The sequence below is a fragment of the Schistocerca gregaria genome, chromosome 2 (assembly GCF_023897955.1).
Source record: "Schistocerca gregaria isolate iqSchGreg1 chromosome 2, iqSchGreg1.2, whole genome shotgun sequence".
Lineage (NCBI taxonomy): Eukaryota > Metazoa > Arthropoda > Insecta > Orthoptera > Acrididae > Schistocerca > Schistocerca gregaria.
Genome location: NC_064921.1, coordinates 1,015,180,500 through 1,015,204,128, shown reverse-complemented (window position 1 = coordinate 1,015,204,128; position 23,629 = coordinate 1,015,180,500). Strand labels below are relative to the sequence as shown.

Here is a 23,629-nt window from a genome sequence, read left to right as displayed (position 1 = left end):
CCGTTACAGCGCAATCTATGGGTTGCTCCTGTGAAGGAACAACCTTGATGCAGAAATGGGAAAGACGAATCTTGCACGCAAAAATGATAAATTTCAAATTTTCCCTCGGTCTGCTGATGATAAAAATCCAAACAATTACAATCTTGGTAGTTTTTTTTATCTACATAGCATACAGGGGGTGCCACTATCGTATCGGTCATTCAAAGACGTTACCCAGCTTCTACGCAAACGTGCGATTGCAGTACATGTTTGAACAACCCTAGTGTTATTCGAACAAAGTTACAGACAGAGAAAATTCTTGCAGGGATATTCTCATCGCTCTTACATGACATAAATTTGGATGTACCAGATCAAATGTCAAGAGAACGAGCTATACACGTCACATTCCTATCTTCTTTTCATGCAACATCTGATGCAAGTGTTCACGATTAAGGTGTGTGAATGTTCCGGAGTCCATCATTTTCATGAAGGTCAAGTGGGATATCCTACAACAGTACGGAGTATAGTATCACAGAAACGTAGATGAAATTCTGTCACGAGAGAACCTATTAATTACTCTCTGACAATGCGCTCTCACAACTGAAAACCTGTGCTGATGACGAAAGCTTTCTCATTGGAAAAGTAATCGAAAAATTCACAAGCTACACCTCAAATGCTTTCTCCATTATCCGTTACCAATTATATACTCATGGAAACAGCCATTGTACGAAAATAGAATATCATCTCAGTGTTTACATTATTGACACTCGACATGCTCATTCTGGAACCAGCACACCAAACCGATGTAGGAGAAACTTTCAAGTGCTACGACTATCAGCAGAATTTCAATAAGAAGTCGAAGTTCACAGACAAAAACAACCAATAAGAAATGAACCAGAAGAGAGCCTCCTCCGCTGATTACTTGCTGTACATAAGTACAATGACCTGTGTCCCAATAAGTATTTATTTCTGGACGTAAGCTGATATAATTTATAATGGCCATGTCTTTCCACTTGCGACGGTTACAAAATGAAAAGCACAGTAAAAATCCGGTAAGGCTTTATGCAGATTCGTTGCACAGCGTATTTACTAACCTGTTGCTTTGCACATTGAGGCAGCGAGTGCACAGTGAGCAAGTAAAGAATCCTAGAAAAGTAATACCTCCCACATAGTGTGGCGTGATTCCTGAGGAATTTCGCCTGATATCATTCAGGACACCTAACCCAAGTTCCATGTTTCCTTCTTTACAATAATTCTGCGCTGCACGCTGCAGATGCAACGAAGATGCTCCTACAGCGCTTTCGGTGAGAAGTGTGTGATCATCCACCATACTCCCTTGGCTCCCTCTGATTTTCATCTCTTCGCTCATATGAACCGCTGGCTATGAACACAGAATTTTTGCACAGACAACGAGCACCAGACCAGCGTAGGGGATTGGCGGAAATCACATCCCTTTATGGCGACCGTTTTGGAAGGTTGGTACCACCCAACGACAGATATCTAAGTCGGAGCAGCTATTATGCAGACATGTAGCTAAATGTTGCAAATGAAACATTTTTGATTTTTATTGTGTTTTTCATTTCGCGACCGAATGGAGGTTGAAAAAGAAATCTACTGCTGCTTTTACTACTACTACAATTTTATAGTTCTACTGTTGCTACTACTCCTATTATTTCCTATGTAAATTAGGAATTTTTTTCTTTTTTGGGGGGAGGGGAGCTACTTGTATTTTAAGGTAAGTTTTGACCATTGAATGTAACCTACACTGCCCAAAAGAGTTGGAGTATCATCTTTTTTGAAACTCGTTGCGACAACTGAGTTTGAAATGTGGCTCAAAGGTGCGTACAACGTTCCTCTGTCACGGTGCAATAGCGTGTCGCCATACTACGACAGCCTCTGGATCCACGACGCTTCTTTCAGCAAGATGTCACACTCGCTGCAAAAAGGACGCAGCTCAGAAGTTGGTGTCAGATGTGGGGTGAGTCATTCATATCACATTGGCACCAAATTTCGCCACAATCCTGTCCAACTCCATTGCAAACATGTCACTCAATCTGAAGGTCGTCATAGCTCATCTTAGCCACGTTTCACCTCTTCTTTTGACCCCTTTGCGATGGAGGTGAGAACCACGACACGTAGCGATGAAGTCGCGCTGTTTCCTTATCAGTGCCCGAGGAAAACATTACAGACAACCCGTCGCTAAGAATCAGCACGAAAAGGCCGCAGTGGGTGGAATAAAGGGTGTCAATGGAACCACCCCTTCTCCCTGGGGCATTGATTTCCACAAATTTCAAGGTCGGAAACGAAAGTTCTCTGTATGATGAGCAACACGAAGATGTTTTCCACAATCTTTTACGCTGCTGACGCCTTCAGGTTTGCCCCCATCTCGTGGTCGTGCGGTAGCGTTCTCGCTTTCCACGCCCGTGTTCCCGGGTTCGATTCCCGGCGGGGTCAGGGATTTTCTCTGCCTCGTGATGGCTGGGTGTTGTGTGATGTCCTTAGGTTAGTTACGTTTAAGTAGTTCTAAGTTCTAGGGGACTGATGACCTAAGATGTTAAGTCCCATAGTGCTCAGAGCCATTTGAGCCTCCAGGCTTTTCGACCTTCCTCTAAGAACATTGCCCCATCGAAAGTGATCGCAACCGTCTGGAGCGCAGGGCGACCACAATTTTTTTCTGGAACGACTAGGGATTCTTGAAAACCATTCAACTAAATCTGAACGTGATCCGAAGGAACTAAGGATGTTTACGAGTTTTCAGTGCTCCTATTTTGGTCCTCTTGTGGCGTGATCATGGAGGGTTGCGAAATTGGTACATGCTTGAATAAAATCGCGAAAGATCCCTCTCTCCCACATCTACTGAGAATTTTAAAAATGCACCTGTACAGACAGAAACCGCGAAGAGAGCAGGAGGCGCCAGCAGGCAGAGTACGCTGCTGCTCGTCCGTCGCTACAATGCAGCTCTTGCGTCTTATAGTAGGCCATCCGGAATTGGAGAGTGTTAAAAGGGATTGTCAATCTGCAAGTGCCTATGGAATCGTCATGGGTCCTAAAGTCGCATCCCTTCTTTATGACGCCATAGAAGGGCAGATAGTAGCTCTGAAAGAGTACAAGCACCCAAAGCTGCTTTCGGTCACGTTCAAATTTAGTCGATTGGTCTGGAACGTCCTCAGTGGTCCCAACCAGTACGTGAGAGAAAAAACTGCCGTCTCCCTGAGCTCCAAGCGGATGCGATCAGGTTCAACGGGGATGCAGCCCGACAGTGTTCTTAGAAAAGGGTCGAAATTCACGAGTGTGTGTCAGTAGTGTCAAATATTGTAAAGAAGTCTACCTGTTGATCATCACACTGCCAACTTTCGTTTTCAGCCGCGAAACGTGTGGGAATCAAAGCCCCATGGAAGAGGGTCGTTCCACTGATGCTCCTAATGTCACCCACTGCGGCCTTTTCCTACCGATATTAGCGTCCCTGTGTTTGTAATGTTTCCCTCGGCTACTCATTAGGAAACTGCGCGATTTTAACGTTGGGAGTCGCGGTTCTCACCTCCATCGCAGAGACGCCAAAAGAATGGGTGAAATGTGGCTAAGACGAGCTGTGACAATTTTCTGATCGTGTGATATATCTACAGTTTAGTTGGGCAGAATTGTGGCGAAATTTGGTGCCAATGTGACATCAGTGACCCACCCTACCCCTGACATGAAAGTCTGAGCTGTTTACTTTTTGTCTGAAGTGTCGACAGCTTGCTGCATGAGGTGTCGTCGAACCCGAGTGCTATGCCGTGTAGTGTCGCCCCATGCGCTATTAAAGAGGAAAGTCATATTCACCTTTGGGCCAAATTTCAGACTTAAGCGTCGGAATAGGCAGGAAACACAGGGTTTCGAGAAAGTGTTATTTTAACTCTATTGCGTCCAATCACCACGACTACAGTTTCAATCATAAGGTACTTTTAGTACTTCAGCACATATCAAATTATTTTGCTGACCTGTGTTTATGAAAGGTTTTCACTTAGAATTCGCCATACCGCCAGAAATGTAATCTGTGTGTTTGAAATAAAGATAACTATCGGAAGCCTACGTGACTGTCAAGCAGAAATTGTCGAGTGACAAGTAACAGTGTGGACAGAAGGTGAGTGGAGTGTTTACCTATACGCGTGGTGCCTATCCAGCACGGCTGCGGCGGGGCGCAGGGCAGCGGCTCGCAGCGGTGCAGGGCGCCGCCGTGCCTGGGGCAGCGGCACAGCCTGGCGCAGCCGGTGCTTTGCGGTACCACCACCAGCGTGTCGCCTGGCACCACGTACTGCGACACCTCCCCCAGCCGGCACCCTGGAGCAGCGCCCAAAACGTTAGGCAGGGTAGTCTGAGTACAGGGGCAGAGCTGGAACTCTGCAACGCCAACATGTCACCCGGCACCACGTATTGCGACACCTCCCCCAGCTGGCACCCTGGAGTAGCACCCAAAACATTATGGAGGAGAGCCTCAGTACAGTGGCACAGCTGGAATTCTGCAGCACCGACGTGTCACCCGGCACCACGTCCTGTGACACCTCCCCCAGCCGGCACCCTGGAGCAGCGCCCAAAACGTTAGGCAGGGTAGTCTGAGTACAGGGGCAGAGCTGGAACTCTGCAACGCCAACATGTCACCCGGCACCACGTACTGTGACACCTCCCCCAGCTGGCACCCTGATACAGCACCAAAAACATTATGGATGGGAGCCTGAGTACAGTGGCACAGCTGGAACTCTGCAGCACCAACGTGTCACCCGGCACCACGTTCTGCGACACCTCCCCCAGCTGGCAACCTGGAGCAGCACCCAAAACATTATGAAGAGGAGCCTGAGTACAGTGGCAGAGCAGGAACTCTGCAGCACCAACGTGTCACCCGTCACCACGTACTGCGACACCTCCCCCACCCGGCACCCTGCTACAGCGCCCAAAACGTTAGGCAGGGTAGTCTGAGTACAGGGGCAGAGCTGGAACTCTGCAACGCCAACATGTCACCCGGCACCACGTATTGCGACACCTCCCCCAGCTGGCACCCTGCAGTAGCACCCAAAACATTATGGAGGGGAGCCTCAGTACAGTGGCACAGCTGGAATTCTGCAGCACCGACGTGTCACCCGGCACCACGTACTGTGACACCTCCCCCAGCTGGCACCCTGGTACAGCACCAAAAACATTATGGATGGGATCCTGAGTACAGTGGCACAGCTGGAACTCTGCAGCACCAACGTGTCACCCGGCACCACGTTCTGCGACACCTCCCCCAGCTGGCAACCTGGAGCAGCACCCAAAACATTATGAAGGGGAGCCTGAGTACAGTGGCAGAGCAGGAACTCTGCAGCACCAACGTGTCACCCGTCACCACGTACTGCGACACCTCCCCCACCCGGCACCCTGCTACAGCGCGCAAAACGTTAGGCAGGGTAGTCTGAGTACAGGGGCAGAGCTGGAACTCTGCAACGCCAACATGTCACCCGGCACCACGTATTGCGACACCTCCCCCAGCTGGCACCCTGCAGTAGCACCCAAAACATTATGGAGGGGAGCCTCAGTACAGTGGCACAGCTGGAATTCTGCAGCACCGACGTGTCACCCGGCACCACGTACTGTGACACCTCCCCCAGCTGGCACCCTGGTACAGCACCAAAAACATTATGGATGGGATCCTGAGTACAGTGGAACGTCTGGAACTCTACAGCACCAACGTATCACCCGTCACCACGTACTGCGACACGTCCTCCCAGCTGGAAACCTGGAGTAGCACCCAAAACATTATGAAGGGGAGCCTGAGTACAGTGGCAGAGCAGGAACTCTGCAGCACCAACGTGGCACCCGACACCACGTACTGCGACACCTCCCCCACCCGGCACCCTGCTACAGCGCCCAAAACGTTAGGCAGGGTAGTCTGAGTACAGGGGCAGAGCTGGAACTCTGCAACGCCAACATGTCACCCGGCACCACGTATTGCGACACCTCCCCCAGCTGGCACCCTACAGTAGCACCCAAAACATTATGGAGGGGAGCCTCAGTACAGTGGCACATCTGGAATTCTGCAGCACCGACGTGTCACCCGGCACCACGTACTGTGACACCTCCCCCAGCTGGCACCCTGGTACAGCACCAAAAACATTATGGATGGGATCCTGAGTACAGTGGCACGTCTGGAACTCTACAGCACCAACGTGTCACCCGTCACCACGTACTGCGACACGTCCTCCCAGCTGGAAACCTGGAGTAGCACCCAAAACATTATGAAGGGGAGCCTGAGTACAGTGGCAGAGCAGGAACTCTGCAGCACCAACGTGGCACCCGACACCACGTACTGCGACACCTCCCCCACCCGGCACCCTGCTGCAGCGCCCAAAACGTTAGGCAGGGTAGTCTGAGTACAGGGGCAGAGCTGGAACTCTGCAACGCCAACATGTCACCCGGCACCACGTATTGCGACACCTCCCCCAGCTGGCACCCTGCGGTAGCACCCAAAACATTATGGAGGGGAGCCTCAGTACAGTGGCACAGCTGGAATTCTGTAGCACCGACGTGTCACCCGGCACCACGTACTGTGACACCTCCCCCAGCTGGCACCCTGGTACAGCGCCAAAAACATTATGGATGGGATCCTGAGTACAGTGGCACGTCTGGAACTCTACAGCACCAACGTGTCACCCGTCACCACGTACTGCGACACGTCCTCCCAGCTGGAAACCTGGAGTAGCACCCAAAACATTATGAAGGGGAGCCTGAGTACAGTGGCAGAGCAGGAACTCTGCAGCACCAACGTGGCACCCGACACCACGTACTGCGACACCTCCCCCACCCGGCACCCTGCTACAGCGCCCAAAACGTTAGGCAGGGTAGTCTGAGTACAGGGGCAGAGCTGGAACTCTGCAACGCCAACATGTCACCCGGCACCACGTATTGCGACACCTCCCCCAGCTGGCACCCTGCAGTAGCACCCAAAACATTATGGAGGGGAGCCTCAGTACAGTGGCACAGCTGGAATTCTGCAGCACCGACGTGTCACCCGCCACCACGTACTGTGACACCTCCCCCAGCTGGCACCCTGGTACAGCACCAAAAACATTATGGATGGGATCCTGAGTACAGTGGCACGTCTGGAACTCTACAGCACCAACGTGTCACCCGTCACCACGTACTGCGACACGTCCTCCCAGCTGGAAACCTGGAGTAGCACCCAAAACATTATGAAGGGGAGCCTGAGTACAGTGGCAGAGCAGGAACTCTGCAGCACCAACGTGGCACCCGACACCACGTACTGCGACACCTCCCCCACCCGGCACCCTGCTGCAGCGCCCAAAACGTTAAGCAGGGCAGCCTCAGTACAGTGGCACAGCTGGAGCTCTGCAGCACCTATGTGTCACCCAGCACCACGTACTGCGACGTGTCCTACTGCCGGCTCCATGAGAAATCACACGAACTGTTAGACAGGCCTTTGTGTTTAGAAATCAGTTGAAATTACATTGATTCTCTCTGTAAGTCGGTGATTATCTTAATCCTAAATAACTAATTCGATTTCGCTTGAGGGTGTAAACAATGCTGTAGGCAATACCCACACGTTCAACAATGACAAATACATTGATTAAAATATTTGTAACCATCGTCCCTCTTTAATGAAGTATATAAACGGAATTTGTATAAGAATGCTAAAAATGTGCCATTTATATGTGTTTATATGTGGTATCATGGCTGGTTGTACACTGGAGATTCAAAGACGAGTGTAGTTGTCTTCCTTGAAAAAGCTGACGATAGTCTGTACGAAAATGGCGTCTTTCACTGGACTAGGTCGCTGGAAGTGAGGAGCAGGAGAGGAGAGTTGTTGGAGAGCGAGCGTTTTGGAAAAGGTGTGGTATAAATAAACTGGAGATGGGGAGTCCAAAGTACTTGTTGCGGAGGAAGTGAGAAAAGTAGAGGAAGGAGTGAAGAGATGCCCCGACAAAGAAACGAACAGAAATATTCTGTTGAGGTGGAAGTATGAGTATGTCTATGAATCAGTTACGTGGGAGAGGGTAAAAGTCTAGTTCGGGCAGGATGTGGAGAGTATGTGGGTATTTGTTGATGCGATGTATGGTACAAATCCGAAAGAGAACCAGAGTTAATAATCAAGAATGAAACTGGGGCGTGGTTGGTATTACCTTTGTTAACAGATTACATTACAGTGTACATTGTGGGAAAGGAGATAGCGGAAATTAATAAGGTGATACTTGGGGGAAGGCAGACGGATGAAGAAGGTGAGGTTGAGCACATGATGGTAGAGGATTTGGGGGGAGTGGTAAAATTTTGGTGGAGTGTAAATACACCTGACATTGTAGTAATAGAGGTTTGGTAGGATTACGGCTTTGTAGGTGTGGAGCATGGAGCAGGGATGTAATACCAGTGCTTGGAGGTTAGCTGTTTTGACAGAAACTATTTTTCAGTTTATTGAAAGCTTTTAGTTGAGTGGTTAGTTATTGCAGTTGCCAACTTGAATTTAGGTGAACGCATGGTCTATTGTACTTCAGTATGTCTGTTAGATACAACTGTTGTAGACATAGATGTGCTGGAGTGTAAGCTATAGGTGGTTCCTTCTGTGAGCATTGCTTGCATTTTAGAGGGTTGATGAGGAATCTCTGGATGCACCAGAAGGTAAACTGGCGTAGTTTAGCGGGTTGATGAGAGGAGCGAGTTCTCGCACACTGGCAGAAAGAGGAAATACAAAAGTGGACAAAAGGCAGAACCTTGAGGTACACATGCAGAGGAAAGGGGGATACTGCAGTTATAGTTCGATTCTTTTATCTGGGCGGCTCGCGCATGCCCGCCGAGACGCGGGAGATTGCTCCGTTGCCAGTTGCACACGACGCACGCGCCAAGAGAAGCAGCGCCATTGTATAGTATAGTACGCAAACTTACGTTTAGGGGGGAGCGCGCAGTTTATGAAGTAAAGCCATCGCGGCCGCATTAACCCTTTCGCTGCTTCAGAGACGTGCTCCCCGCATTCCGCGCTGTGCGCGATATTGTCACTCCACTGCTCTCCTGTGCGGACACATGGTGTTCCGACTGCTTTGACACACTTATTCGATTTAACAAAAACTATTTGGCCCAAAAATTGGATTTTTAAACATCTTCTTGATTGATACCTTCCCCCATAAATTACTTAATTTTGTTTCGATGTTCAACGCAGTTATTGTGCAGCATTAAATGTATCAAACCATTGCACGAAAGTTTGAAGAATTTGCAGGGGTAAAAGTTCATAGTGGATACTTTCCGTATGGTCGATTTTAGTCGCCACCATGTTGAGAATGAAATGTGGACAAGATACCTAAATTTCATATAAAATTTACTGTATAACAATATGCCATTTAATTTAAGTATCACATGGGTGTCATATGGAATATTGAGAAATTCTCCATCTTTCGCGACTGTAACAAAAGTTTTATTTACACCGGGCGTGGTTGGCATTATTTTAAAGCACTTCAATCGATCAGAAACAAGTAGACAAAATGCATTAAACAAAACTGTGGACTTACAAAAACATTAGGACTTGAATATACTGTCTATCAGTGAAGTGCTCTCAGCTATGTCAAATATATTCTTTGTGTGTATCACACACAAACAGCATTTATTTGCTAAACCACTGATCAGCCGACACAAACGTTGAACATTTTGTTGTTGTTGTTGTTGTTGTCTTCAGTCCTGAGACTGGTTTGATGCAGCTCTCCATGCTACTCTATCCTGTGCAAGCTGCTTCATCTCCCAGTACCTACTGCAACCTACATCCTTCTGAATCTGCTTAGTGTACTGATCTCTCGGTCTCCCTCTACGATTTTTACCCTCCACGCTGCCCTCCAATGCTAAATTTGTGATCCCTTGATGCCTCAAAACATGTCCTACCAACCGATCCCTTCTTCTAGTCAAGTTGTGCCACAAACTTCTCTTCTCCCCAATCCTATTCAATACCTCCTCATTAGTTACGTGATCTATCCACCTTATCTTCAGTATTCTTCTGTAGCACCACATTTCGAAAGCTTCTATTCTCTTCTTGTCCAAACTAGTTATCGTCCATGTTTCACTTCCATACATGGCTACACTCCAAACAAATACTTTCAGAAACGACTTCCTGATACATAAATCTATATTTGATGTTAACAAATTTCTCTTCTTCAGAAACGCTTTCCTTGCCATTGCCAGTCTACATTTTATATCCTCTCTACTTCGACCATCATCAGTTATTTTACTTCCTAAATAGCAAAACTCCTTTACTACTTTAAGTGTCTCATTTCCTAATCTAATTCCCTCAGCATCACCCGATTTAATTTGACTACATTCCATTATCCTCGTTTTGCTTTTGTTAATGTTCATCTTATATCCTCCTTTCAAGACACTGTCCATTCCGTTCAACTGCTCTTCCAAGTCCTTTGCCGTCTCTGACAGAATTACAATGTCATCGGCGAACCTCAAAGTTTTTACTTCGTCTCCATGAATTTTAATACCTACTCCAAATTTTTCTTTTGTTTCCTTTACTGCTTGCTCAATATACAGATTGAATAACATTGGGGAGAGGCTACAACCCTGTCTCACTCCTTTCCCAACCACTGCTTCCCTTTCATGCCCCTCGACTCTTATTACTGCCATCTGGTTTCTGTACAAATTATAAATAGCCTTCCGCTCCCTGTATTTTACCCCTGCCACCTTTAGAATTTGAAAAAGAGTATTCCAGTCAACATTGTCAAAAGCTTTCTCTAAGTCTACAAATGCTAGAAACGTAGGTTTGCCTTTTCTTAATCTTTCTTCTAAGATAAGTCGTAAGGTCAGTATTGCCTCACGTGTTCCAACATTTCGACGGAATCCAAACTGATCCTCCCCGAGGTCTGCATCTACCAGTTTTTCCATTCGTCTGTAAAGAATTCGCGTTAGTATTTTGCAGCCGTGGCTTATTAAACTGATAGTTCGGTAATTTTCACATCTGTCAGCACCTGCTTTCTTTGGGATTGGAATTATTATATTCTTCTTGAAGTCTGAGGGTATTTCGCCTGTCTCATACATCTTGCTCACCAGCTGGTAGAGTTTTGTCATGACTGGCTCTCCCAAGGCCGTCAGTAGTTCTAATGGAATGTTGTCTACTCCGGGGGCCTTGTTTCGACTCAGGTCTTTCAGTGCTCTGTCAGACTCTTCACGCAGTATCGTATCACCCATTTCGTCTTCATCTACATCCTCTTCTATTTCCATAATATTGTCCTCAAGTACATCGCCCTTGTATAAACCTTCTATATACTCCTTCCACCTTTCTGCCTTCCCTTCTTTGCTTAGAACTGGGCTGCCATCTGAGCTCTTGATATTCATACACGTGGTTCTCTTCTCTCCAAAGGTCTCTTTAATTTTCCTGTAGGCAGTATCTATCTTACCCCTAGTGAGATAAGCTTCTACATCCTTACATTTGTCCTCTAGCCATCCCTGTTTAGCCATTTTGCACTTCCTGTCGATCTCATTTTTGAGACGTTTGTATTCCTTTTTGCCTGCTTCATTTACTGCATTTTTATATTTTCTCCTTTCATCAATTAAATTCAATATTTCTTCTGTTACCCAAGGATTTCTAGCAGCCCTCGTCTTTGTACCTACTTTATCCTCTGCTGCCTTCACTACTACATCCCTCAGAGCTACCCATTCTTCTTCTACTGTATTTCTTTCCCCTATTCCTGTCAATTGTTCCCTTATGCTCTCTCTGAAACTCTGTACAACCTCTGGTTCTTTCAGTTTATCCAGGTCCCATCTCTTTAATTTCTCACATTTTTGCAGTTTCTTCAGTTTTAATCTACAGGTCATAACCAATAGATTGTGGTCAGAGTCCACATCTGCCCCTGGAAATGTCTTACAACTTAAAACCTGGTTCCTAAATCTCTGTCTTACCATTATATAATCTATCTGATACCTTTTAGTATCTCCAGGGTTCTTCCACGTATACAACCTTCTTTCATGATTCTTAAACCAAGTGTTAGCTATGATTAAGTTGTGCTCTGTGCAAAATTCTACTAGGCGGCTTCCTCTTTCATTTCTTAGCCCCAATCCATATTCACCTACTATGTTTCCTTCTCTCCCTTTTCCTACACTCGAATTCCAGTCACCCATTACTATTAAATTTTCGTCTCCCTTCACTATCTGAATAATTTCTTTTATTTCATCATACATTTCTTCAATTTCTTCATCATCTGCAGAGCTAGTTGGCATATAAACTTGTACTACTGTAGTAGGTGTGGGCTTCGTATCTATCTTGGCCACAATAATGCGTTCACTATGCTGTTTGTAGTAGCTTACCCGCATTCCTATTTTCCTATTCATAATTAAACCTACTCCTGCATTACCTCTATTTGATTTTGTGTTTATAACCCTGTAGTCACCTGACCAGAAGTCTTGTTCCTCCTGCCACCGAACTTCACTAATTCCCACTATATCTAACTTTAACCTATCCATTTCCCTTTTTAAATTTTCTAACCTACCTGCCCGATTAAGGGATCTGACATTCCACGCTCCGATCCGTAGAACGCCAGTTTTCTTTCTCCTGATAACGACATCCTCCTGAGTAGTCCCCGCCCGGAGATCCGAATGGGGGACTATTTTACCTCCGGAATATTTTACCCAAGAGGATGCCATCATCATTTAATCATACAGTAAAGCTGCATGTCCTCGGGAAAAATTACGGCTGTAGTTTCCCCTTGCTTTCAGCCGTTCGCAGTACCAGCACAGCAAGGCCGTTTTGGTTAATGTTGCAAGGCCAGATCAGTCAATCATCCAGACTGTTGCCCCTGCAACTACTGAAAAGGCTGCTGCCCCTCTTCAGGAACCACACGTTTGTCTGGCCTCTCAACAGATACCCCTCCGTTGTGGTTGCACCTACGGTACGGCCATCTGTATCGCTGAGGCACGCAAGCCTCCCCACCAACGGCAAGGTCCATGGTTCATGGGGGGGGACATTTTGTTACTGCAGCACAAAACTACGAAAGGTGACTTAGCAATGGAGGAGACAAAATACTGTCCACTAAAGATGCTTCAAAACAGAAATACGCGTCTGGTCTAAATAAGACGCTTATTACAGTTGCAGAAAAGGAATATATTTCAATACCATTGGTAAAACTGCGACTGTGGAACAAAAAGAAGGAAGAGAACATGAGTAACATCGTGTATGTGCCGTACTTTTCATTGATTGAAGTGCTTTAAAATAAAGCCAAACGCTCCCGGTGTAAATCAAACTTTTATTACAGTCGCGAAAGACGAAATATTTTTCAATATTACATACGACACCTAAGTGGTACTTCAATTAAATGAGATATTGTTATACATGAGGAACACGTCTCTGTAGCAGCGAAATGGTTAATGAAGAGACAAAGTACTAGAAATTTCAAAAAAACTACATTCAAACGAATAAAATTCATAAAGTAAGACACTTCGATATTGTTTTTAAATAAAGAAAATATTAAGCACCACACAAGTTTTGAAATCATAACATTTCACGTAGCGGCCCAACACATTAACCGTTACATTAGCACAGCTCATCTGGCAACAAAACTCCTTCAGGACTCTAAAAGGTCTCACTAAGTATTGAAAAACACTGTTGGTATGACTATGAATTACTCAGGCTTCGTGTCAGTACAATAGGAAATAAACAATTACCGCTGTTCTTTATTGAAAACAAGCAGTTCGTGAGATTGATACAAACACTTTTCCTTCCTATCGCCTCAATTAGGAGGCTTATTGTTTGTTTGGTTTAATTAATTAATAGAATATGAAGCAATTGGTATAAAGAATGGTTTTTCCCAACTTTCTATAAAATAAAGTCTGGTATCAAGATATTGCTTTTGTTCTATTACTTTATTTATGACTGAACGTTCCTAAAACTGAAGACACTCTGCACTGCAGTCGAGATCAGGTAACGTCGTTCTCTGTTCATTGGCTGACTGTTCTTTGTGACATCAGATGCGCAGAACGAACCTAAACGTGCACTATAGTTGATGAAGTCTTCTCGGACTATCCTCTGATTTAAGTTGTTGTTCTGCGAAAACTTTGCCACAGAGTGATGCTTTGGCATCATTATCGAAAATCACCAAGATATTCTGCATTTCCATACGGCAGGTAGTGTTGGTTATCGTTACACAGGATGGGTGACCTTTGGGAAGGAGTCAATAAAGTGGTTGATGTTAACTGGAAGAACATTCATTTCCAGTTAGTAAAGGAGATGGGAATTCTAGATGCGGACATATACTTTGTCAAGGTGAATGGACACAAAAGATGGGAGATTAGTAGTTACGTTTGTCCGAGTTCACAACTTGTATAGGTACGCTACTGTATTCATGACAGCTGTGAGAGAATTATGGCGGACGAGCTGAGAGATCCGCATTTTACATCTGTCCTACTGGCAATTAAAACTGCTATATCACAAAGACGACGTGCAACGGACGCGAAATTTAACCGACTAGAAGACGATGCTGTAATACGGAAATGATTAGCTTTTCAAAGCTTTCACACAAAGTCGGCGCGGTGGCGACATCTACAACGTACTGACATGAGGAAAGTTTCCAACCGATTTATCATACACAAATAGCAGTTGGCCGGCGTTACCTGGTGAAACGTTGTTGTGATGCCTCGTGTAAGGAGGAGAAATGTGTACCATCGCGTTTACGACGTTGATAAAGGTCGGATTGTAGCCTATCGCGATTGCGGTTTATCGTATCGCGACATTGGTGCTCGTGTTGGTCGAGAATGAATGTTAGCAGAATATGGAATCACTGTGTTCAGGAGGGTAATAAGGAACGCCATGCTGGATCCCAACGGCCCAACGGCCTCGTATCACTAGCAGTCGAGATGACAGGCATCTTATCCGCATGGATGTAATGGATCGTGCAGCCACATCTCGATCCCCGAGTCAACAAAAGGGGACGTTTGAAAGACAACATCCATCTGCCCGAACAGCTCGACGACGTTTGCAGCAGCATGGACTATCAGCTTGGAGACCATGACTGCGGTTACCCTTGACGCTGCATCACAGACAGGAGCGCCTGCGATGGTGTGCTCAAAACGAACCTGGGTGCACGAATGGAAAAACGTCATTTTTTCGGATGAATCCTGGTTCTGTTTACTGCATCATGATGCATGATGGTCGCATCCATGTTTGGTGACATCGGGGTGAACGCACATTGGACGCGTGTATTCGTCCATTCTGGCGTATCACCACTTGTTCGCATTGACGGCACTTTGAACAGTGGACACTACATTTCAAATGTGTTACAACCCGTGGTTCTACCCTTCATTCAATCCCTGCGAAACCCTACATTTCAGCAGGATAATGCACGACCGCATGTTGCAGGTCATGTAGGGCCTTTTTGGATACAGAAAATGTTCGACTGCTGCCCTGGCCAGCACATTCTCTAGATCTTTCATCAATTGAACTGGTCAATGGTGTTCGAGCAACTGGCTCGTCAGAATACGCCAGTCGCTACTCTTGATGAATTCGGGTATCGTGTTGAAGATGCATGGGCAGCTGTACCTGTACGCGCCATCCAAGCTCTGTTTGACTCAACGCCCAGGCGTATCAAGGCAGTTATTACGGCCAGAGATGGTTGTTCTGGGTACTGATTTCTCAGGATCTATGCACCCAAATTGGGTGAAAAAGTAATCTCATTTCAGTTCTAGTATAATATATTTGTCCAAAGAATACCAGTTTGTCATCTGCATTTCTTCTTGGTGTAGCAATTTTAATGGCCAGTAGTGTACTACAACATTGCCCAGTTAGAAGATTTTTGAATGAGGCTTATCAGAGTGTGAATAAAAGTTGAGAAAATGCCAGAGCTTTACCTGGCACGCAGCGATGCGTGTGGCAGGGCCGCCCGGCGGCGCAGTCCCTGTTGGGCAGGCAGGCGCGGCTGTGGTTGCACGGCCGGCCGCGACAAGGCGCTGTCAGCGCGTCCTGTGGCGCCACCCGCGCCTCGGAGCCCGCTGGCGCCAGCAGCGCCTCTAGTGGCACGCATGGCCGGTCGCCGGCGGACAGCTGCGCGCACACCGCCGCGGGAGAGAGGCCGGGTGCGGCGCGACGCCAGTCCACGCAGCTCTGCAGCAGCGACTCGCAGTCCTCCCTGTGGGCGAACGCACGTCACCGCCACAACACGGACAGAAGCGTTAAAGCCTAGAAAGGTGCCGGGCACTCTCCTGCGTGGCAAGACACGAGCTGTTGTTGTTGTGGTCTTCAGTCCTGAGACTGGTTTCATTCAGCTCTCCATGCTACTCTATCCTGTTCAAGCTTTCTCATCTCCCAGTACCTACTGCAATCTACATCCGTCTGAATCTGCTTGGTGTATTCATCTCTTGGTCTCCCTCTATAATTTTTACCCTTCACGCTGCCCTCCAATGCTAAATTTGTGATCCCTTGATGCGTCAGAACATGTGCTACCGACCGGTCACTTCTTCTTGTCAAGTTGTACCACAAACTCCTCTTCTCCCCAATTCTATTCAATACCTCCTCATTAGTTATGTGCTGCAAATGTCGTCGAACTGTTCGTGCAGATGGTTGTTGTCTTGCAGACGTCCCCATTTGTTGACTCAGGGATCGAGATGTGGCTGTACGATCCGTTACAGCCATGCGGATAAGATGCCTGTCATCTCGACTGCTAGTGATACGAGGCCATTGGAACCCAGCAGGGCGTTACGTATAACCCTCCTGAAACCACCGATTCCATATTCTGCTAACAGTGATTGGATCTCGATCAATGGGAACAGCAATGTCGCGATACGATAAACCGCAATCGCGATAGGCTACAATCCGACCTTTATCAAAGTCGGAGACTTGATAGTATGCATTTCTCCTCGTTACACGAGGCATCACAACAATGTTTCACCAGGCAACGCCATTCAACTGCTGTTTGTGTATGAGAAATCGGTTGGAAACTTTCCTCATGTCAGTACGTTGTAGGTGTCGCCACCGGCGTCAACCTTGTGTGAATGTTCTGAAAAGCTAATCATGTGCATATAACAGTATCCTCTTCCTGTCGGTTAAATTTCGCGTCTGTAGAAGGTCATCTTCGTGGTGTAGCAGTTTTAATAGCCAGTAGTGTATATCTGAAACAACTAGTACTCCTGCAACATAACTGTGTTTTTAGTGAATAAACTACTCAACGTAAAAGTAATTCCTTGTGTCATATAGTTCATTTGATAACAGAACTTCCAGCGACATTTATTTATTTAATCAGTTCCAGAGTCGTTTACTTATTTACACAACCTGAAGAAAAATTCGCGCGCTCCGACTTCGCAGCACGGTTCCTCACATACTCGCAGTACAAAAATGTCACTCACAAAATTTCGTCCCTCACAAATTTTCGGCAGTAAGTGGACGTTAAAGACTACCAATCTGGCAACACTGCAATCACATGTACGGCAGCTATCTCAGTCTGCGAATAAGAGCAGCGCTATGCAGTTGATGTAGTAGATAACGTTTTGGGTTAGCATGCAGGAGGTCGAGGGTTCGATTCCAAGTCGAGACGAATGTGTTTTTATTTGCTAAATGTAGTCTGCGTGGTACAGTGTCTGGTGTCTTAATTGCCACACAGCGGTTACATTGGATCGTCTACAAAGCATTTGCGCTTACATACTACGAACACGGAAATAGAAGTACAATTCTTTTCATTCGTCAGCTTTTAAAGAAGCCTTTGCACGTCGTGGACGCGAATTGTTTCACCCCACTGCCTCCACTGGATTTCAAAGGCTCCATCAGTTTAGTACCAACACCTTTTTTGCCACGTTCGGGTCCATTTCATTATTTATGACCTTACGTCACCAGTAAGGCCAGCAACGTGCTTTGCAAATAATTTATAAACATGTACTATGCAAATGTGGGAAACATGAGGCTTAAGAAGCGGTGTGTACTACATTGTAACAGAGCAGAATGAAACTCACAAATACAAATGCATAAGCCTCGACCTAGAATCGAACCCTCTACCTCCTGCAAGTTAACCAAAAACACTCTCCACTGCACCAACTGGCTAGTACTTGTGCTATATTCTGACAAGGAAAGTTACAGTACGTGTGATTACGGTGTTGGCAGATTGGCAATCAAGGTCCATTTACTGCCGGAAAGATGCACAGGACGAAAGTTTGCCGGCCGCTGCGGCCGAGCGGTTCTAGGCGCGTCAGTCTAGAACCGCGCGACCGCTAAGGTCGCAGGTTCGAAACCTGCCTCGGGCATGGATGTGTGTGATGTCATTAGGTTAGTTAGGTTTAAGTAGTTCTAAGTTCTAGGGGACTGATGACCTCCGATGTTAAGTCCCGTAGTACTCAGAGTCATTTCAATCATTTGATCGGAAGTTTGTGAGAGACATTTTTGTATTGCTTGTATGTGAGGAAACTCACTGCAAAGTCCGAGTGTGCAAATTTTTCTTCACCCAATGTAGTGACTACCAACTCTACAAAGAACTTCACAAACTTGTCACTTTGTTGCCCGTTCGTCAGTCAGTCCGCCTATCCCTCAGCCCGGCTGTTAAGATCCACTTTTCTTACGAAAGAGTAGCTGCATAAAGTTGAAATGTGTGTCACATACTAATGTCTACGGTCCCTTGGCGCTGTAATAGAATAAACTCCGAAGTCAGTGCAATCAGAAGATACAGCCTTTTTTTGATACTCGCAAACTCACTCATAACGACCTATAGTGAGTATTCTTCTTACCGAGAATCATGAAATTAGGCAAGGAGCAAGGCTTTCGGATAGAAATACAGGCGAAAAGTAAGAAAATTATTACTATGTACTTGTACCACAAAAATACTTGTTTGCCATTCCACACTTAAATTACATTCGTAGTACTTCAGACCTTTTAGGAGCTACTTAAAGGATTTTCATCTGGTTTCCAGTAATAGGTAGAGTGACCACGAGAAAGGTTTGTGTGTAATATAGTTTACTAATATTGCGTAATAACTGGCTGATGTGCGCGAAATTAAGTTCTTTCCCACTGTGAAAACGATGCCTTCGCCATCTAGCGTTAATGGGCGTAACGACGTCCGACTACCGTGCCATTTTGGTACTTGTATTACAGGTCCAACTGCTCATTCTAGAAACAATTACCCCTTGACGGTATATTCCTACAACACATAGAGTCTCTGCAATGCTTCGAAGCAAAGTAATACTGGTAACTGATGCACATTTGTTCTTACATTATATAGGATGAGGTTATGACATCCGTTAAGCATTCCAAGGAACAATTTGACATTTGCAGAACAACAATAGCCCTATAGTAGGTTACTTTCAGCTCTGGAGACTTTCGTCAAATGTTACCAGTTATTGCAACAGGGACTGGAGCAGACGAAGTCAAACCATCTGCAACTGCGATTTTGCAGAACACGTTCATAAAATGTTCGTCCGAACAGGCTTTGAACGCTCAACGGTACTGACCGACCGCTGTGTCATCTGCAGCCCACGGGCGACACTGAATGCCAATATGGAGGGGCATGTGGATGGCACACCGCTCTCCTGGCTGCTGCCAGTTTTCGCGATCGGAGCCGCTACTTCTCACTCAGTGGCTCCTCAGCTGACCTCACGGGACGTATGTGCACCCTCCTTGCCAACAGCGCTCGGCATCCTGGGCAGTTATCTATGCAGTTGCTAGCCGTGCTCGACAACACTGCGTTTTTCTTAAACAGGAACCCACATTTTTATTACATATTCGTGTAGTACGTAAAGTAATATGAATGTTTTAGTTGGACCACTTTTTTCGCTTTGTGACAGATGGCGCTGTAATAGTCACAAACGTTTAACTACGGGGTATCACGTAACACTCCGCCAGTGCGGACGATATTTGCTTCGTGATACATTACCTGTGTTAAAATGGACCGTTTACCAATTACGGAAAAGGTCGATATCGTGTTGGTGTATGGCAATTGTGATCAAAATGCCCAACGGGCGTGAGCTATGGATGCTGCTCGGTATCCTGGACGACATCGTCCAAGCGTCCGGACCGTTCGCCGGATAGTTACGTTATTTAAGGAAACAGGAAGTGTTCAGCCACATTTGAAACGTCAACCACGACGTGCAACAAATGATGATGCCTATGTAGGTGTTTTAGCTGCTGTCGCGGCTGATCCTCACATCAGTAGCAGACAAATTGGTCGAGAATCTGGAACCTCCAAAACGTCGGTGTTGAGAATGCTACATCAACATCGATTGCACCCGTGCCATGTTTCTATGCACCAGCAATTGCATGGCGACAACTTTGAACGTCGTGTACAGTTCTGCCACTGGGTACAAGACAAATTACGGGACGATGACAGATTTTTTGGGCGCGTTGTATTTAGCGACGAAGCGTCAATCAACAACAGCGGTATAGTAAACAGGCATAATATGCACTATTGGACAACGGAAAATCCACGATGGCTGCGACAAGTGGAACATCACCGACCTTGGCGGGTTAATGTATGGTGCGGCATTACGGGAGGAAGGATAATTGGTTCCCCATTTTATCGATGGCAATCTAAATAGAGCAATGTGTGCTTGTTTACTACGTCATGTTCTACCGATGTTAAGACAAGACGTTTCACTGCATGACAGAATGGCGATGTACTTCCAACATGATGGATAGCTCGCGTGCGGTTGAAGCGGTATTGATTAGCATATTTAAAGACAGGTCGTCGAAGCACCATTCCATGGCCCGCAACTACACCGGATCTGACGTCCCGGGATTTCTTTCTGTAGGGAAAGTTGAAGGATATTTGCTATCGTGATCCACCGACAACGCCTGACAACATGCGTCAGTGCATTGTCAATGCATGTGCGAAAATTACGGAAGGCGAACTACTGTCTGTTGAGAGGAATATCGTTACACGTATTGCCAAATGCATTGAGGTTGGCGGACATCATTTTGAGCATTTATTGCATTAATGTGGTATTTACAGGTAAGGACGCTGTAACAGCATGCGTTCTCAGAAATCATATGTTCACAAAGGTACATGTATCACATTGCAACAGCCGAAATAAAATGTTGAAACGTACCTACGTTCTGTATTTTAATTTAAAAAACCTACCTGTTGCCAACTGTTCGTCTAAAAGTGTGACCGATATGTTTGTGACTATTACAGCGCCCTGTATCGTAAAACGAAAAAAAGCGATCTATCTAAAAGATTCATATTTATTTACGTACTACACGAATATGTAAAAGAAATGGGGGTTCCTATTTTAAAAGACGCATTTGATATCCGTTTGACCTACGGCAGCGCCATCTAGCGGTCCAACCATAGCGCCAGTTGGTTTCCCCCTTCAAGCTAGCTTTGCAGTTTTTTCGTATGACGCTTATTTCGTGAGATATGTGGCCAGGGCACGATCAACGGACCACCCTGTCTACGAGTGTAATTAAATCTGTGCTGAACTGACGGTGTGTGACTTCTATTCTATTTTGTCTTCTTTTTGAAATAGGAACTGCTTAAGAACAGTAGGCGATCAGTCTCTAAATACAGCAGACGAGTCGTTCGAAGTAAGTCGGATCTACGTTTATATTCCCCTCCCAAGTTACGTTCATTGCAACCACGGCGTAGTACCATCCCCAAGCAATCTAACTAGGTTGACTCAGACGCAATTGGTTTGCCCTCTGTAACTTATCAGGCAGGTCAGAAAACGCAGGCACAGGGACGCAGGGGATAAGGTTGTCGTGTCGGGGAAAGACATAGTGTGAAGTGAGGCGACTGGACGCTGGCGCGGCGCTGCTGACCTGCAGATGGTGAGGGGGCGCGTGTTGGCGTGGCAGGGAGCGAGGTGCAGCGCGCAGGCGACCGCGCGCCACAGGTGCGGGCGGCAGGCGCGGACGTCCAGCAGCGGCAGGGGGAGCGGCAGGGAGAGCGGCAGTGGCGCGGCGCCGCGCCGGGCCCAGAGGGACACCGCGGCGCGGGCCGCCGCGTCGGCGCGCGCGTCGCAGCTGCGGAACAGCTGCAGCGGCCGCGACACAGCCGCGCAGAACGACAGCCCGCCGCAGCCCAGCTCGCACGGCTCCTCCACTGCGGGCAGCGGGCGCAACTCTCCACATCACTACTGTGACGGCTTCTTAGTACACAGACTACACTCGTCAGCTACTGAATTCTCCACCAGCATTGTGCACCAAAATAATAATAATAATAATGCTAATAAAAAGCAGGGCCTTTATTTGCTTCCAACACCTTAAACTCGAGCCTCCGGAAGCCATACACTTCCTCCACCAACCCCAGCACAATAATCATCACACAATCAAATATAAAAATCTACCCACCTGTACCCTTGCACAATAGTAGTCCTAATCTGCAATATCCTCCAACGTGTAATACCTGAGATGAGCCCCATTCCACATACTTCCTTAGGTGCTACGCTAAATCGCAGAAAAAGAAAAAAATTCTACACTTCCTGTCCTCATCCATCTAATTGCGGTGGAAACACAGTCGTGTTGCTAATGATCAAAATCATCAGCTAGTGCTCCATACGCTGAACCAGTCCGTTTAAGTATAATATCGTTTCTTGCATACCTTTTTCTTTTAGACCAGTTAAATGTGTTTTAAATTACAGCGTTAGGTCTAAGGTGACTTCCCCGTATTTTGTTTTGGTGTGGTATTGTAGTGTAATCTCTCTCCATTCTATTTCCAAATGTCGTGAGGTTTCTCTTTTACGCAGGTGGAATGCGCATAGTTGCGTATTTTCTCGTTTAGATTGCAGACAATTTTCTTCATAGCAGTTCCCAAAGGTATGCAAAGCCTCTGTCAGTTTTCTTTCAACATCTTCAGATATTCTTGTTTGTGCAGTAACGGCTGTGTCGTCTGTATATGTAAATCTCTTTATTTCCTGATTATGTGGCTGGTCGTTTGTGTACATATTATACAAAATAGGGGAAAGAACACTCACTTGTGATAATCCATTCTCTTCATTTATGTATCTACCTTGGACAGTTAAGTAGACTCATCATTTCTGCAACAAGCCTTTTAACAAGGAAGTTGGTCGTATGTCCTTTGTTACTTTGTAGACTTTCGCGAGGAGTCGTTGAGGGTTTACTGTACCATACGCAGCAATAACATCAACAAAGACAGCAGCAGTTATCAATTTCCCCTCAAAACTGTCTTCAATTGAGTTAGTCAGATTTAGTATTTGGCTACAAAATTCTTTCCCTAGTCTGAATCCAGCTTGTTCATGGATTAGTTTTGTATCGATTTTGGTTGCTATCCTTGACAGAAACATTTTTTTTAAATAACTCATATAGGTGGCAGGTTAAGGAACTAGGACGGAAATTTTTTGGCTCAGTCGGCTCTTTGCCAGGCTTTGGTAATGCTACCACTTGTGCTTTCCTCCACAGTTTGGGAAGCTGAAATGCTTCCAAACATCTGTTCGCTATCCTCAATAGCCATTCATTTTGCTTTATTTGTTTAGTTCTTGTGTCATCAGACCCCACTGCTTTATTTTCTTTCGGTTCTCGCACTGTTCTCCCCTGTTCTTGAGGTAAAAATGTGGTTTCTAGAGATACACTCTCACTTTATGTGTGCCGATTGAGATTCAGTCTGGTAACCGTCTGTCTTGTCTTACCATTCAGTAGCAGTTGGTGAGCAATCTGGTTTGGAGTGACGTCTGTATTCAAGGGCAGGCCTGTAGAATCGTTACTAAGATTTTTTGTCACTTCCCTGAACTTCTACTGTTC

At 46.2% G+C, this 23,629-nt stretch overlaps 1 protein-coding gene across 1 annotated transcript in view; it reads right to left on the bottom strand.

Annotated features, from left to right (window-relative positions):
* LOC126335509 (reversion-inducing cysteine-rich protein with Kazal motifs-like) overlaps positions 1 to 23,629 on the bottom strand; it is a 328,118-nt gene that overhangs the window by 57,774 nt on the left and 246,715 nt on the right. Inside the window, exons 9-11 of the mRNA XM_049998864.1 lie at positions 21,692 to 21,974; positions 15,811 to 16,088; positions 4,117 to 4,296 (exon numbers count right to left, since the gene is read on the bottom strand). Coding sequence (XP_049854821.1) covers positions 4,117 to 4,296; positions 15,811 to 16,088; positions 21,692 to 21,974 — 741 coding nt within the window. The remainder of the gene's footprint in view (positions 1 to 4,116; positions 4,297 to 15,810; positions 16,089 to 21,691; positions 21,975 to 23,629) is intronic.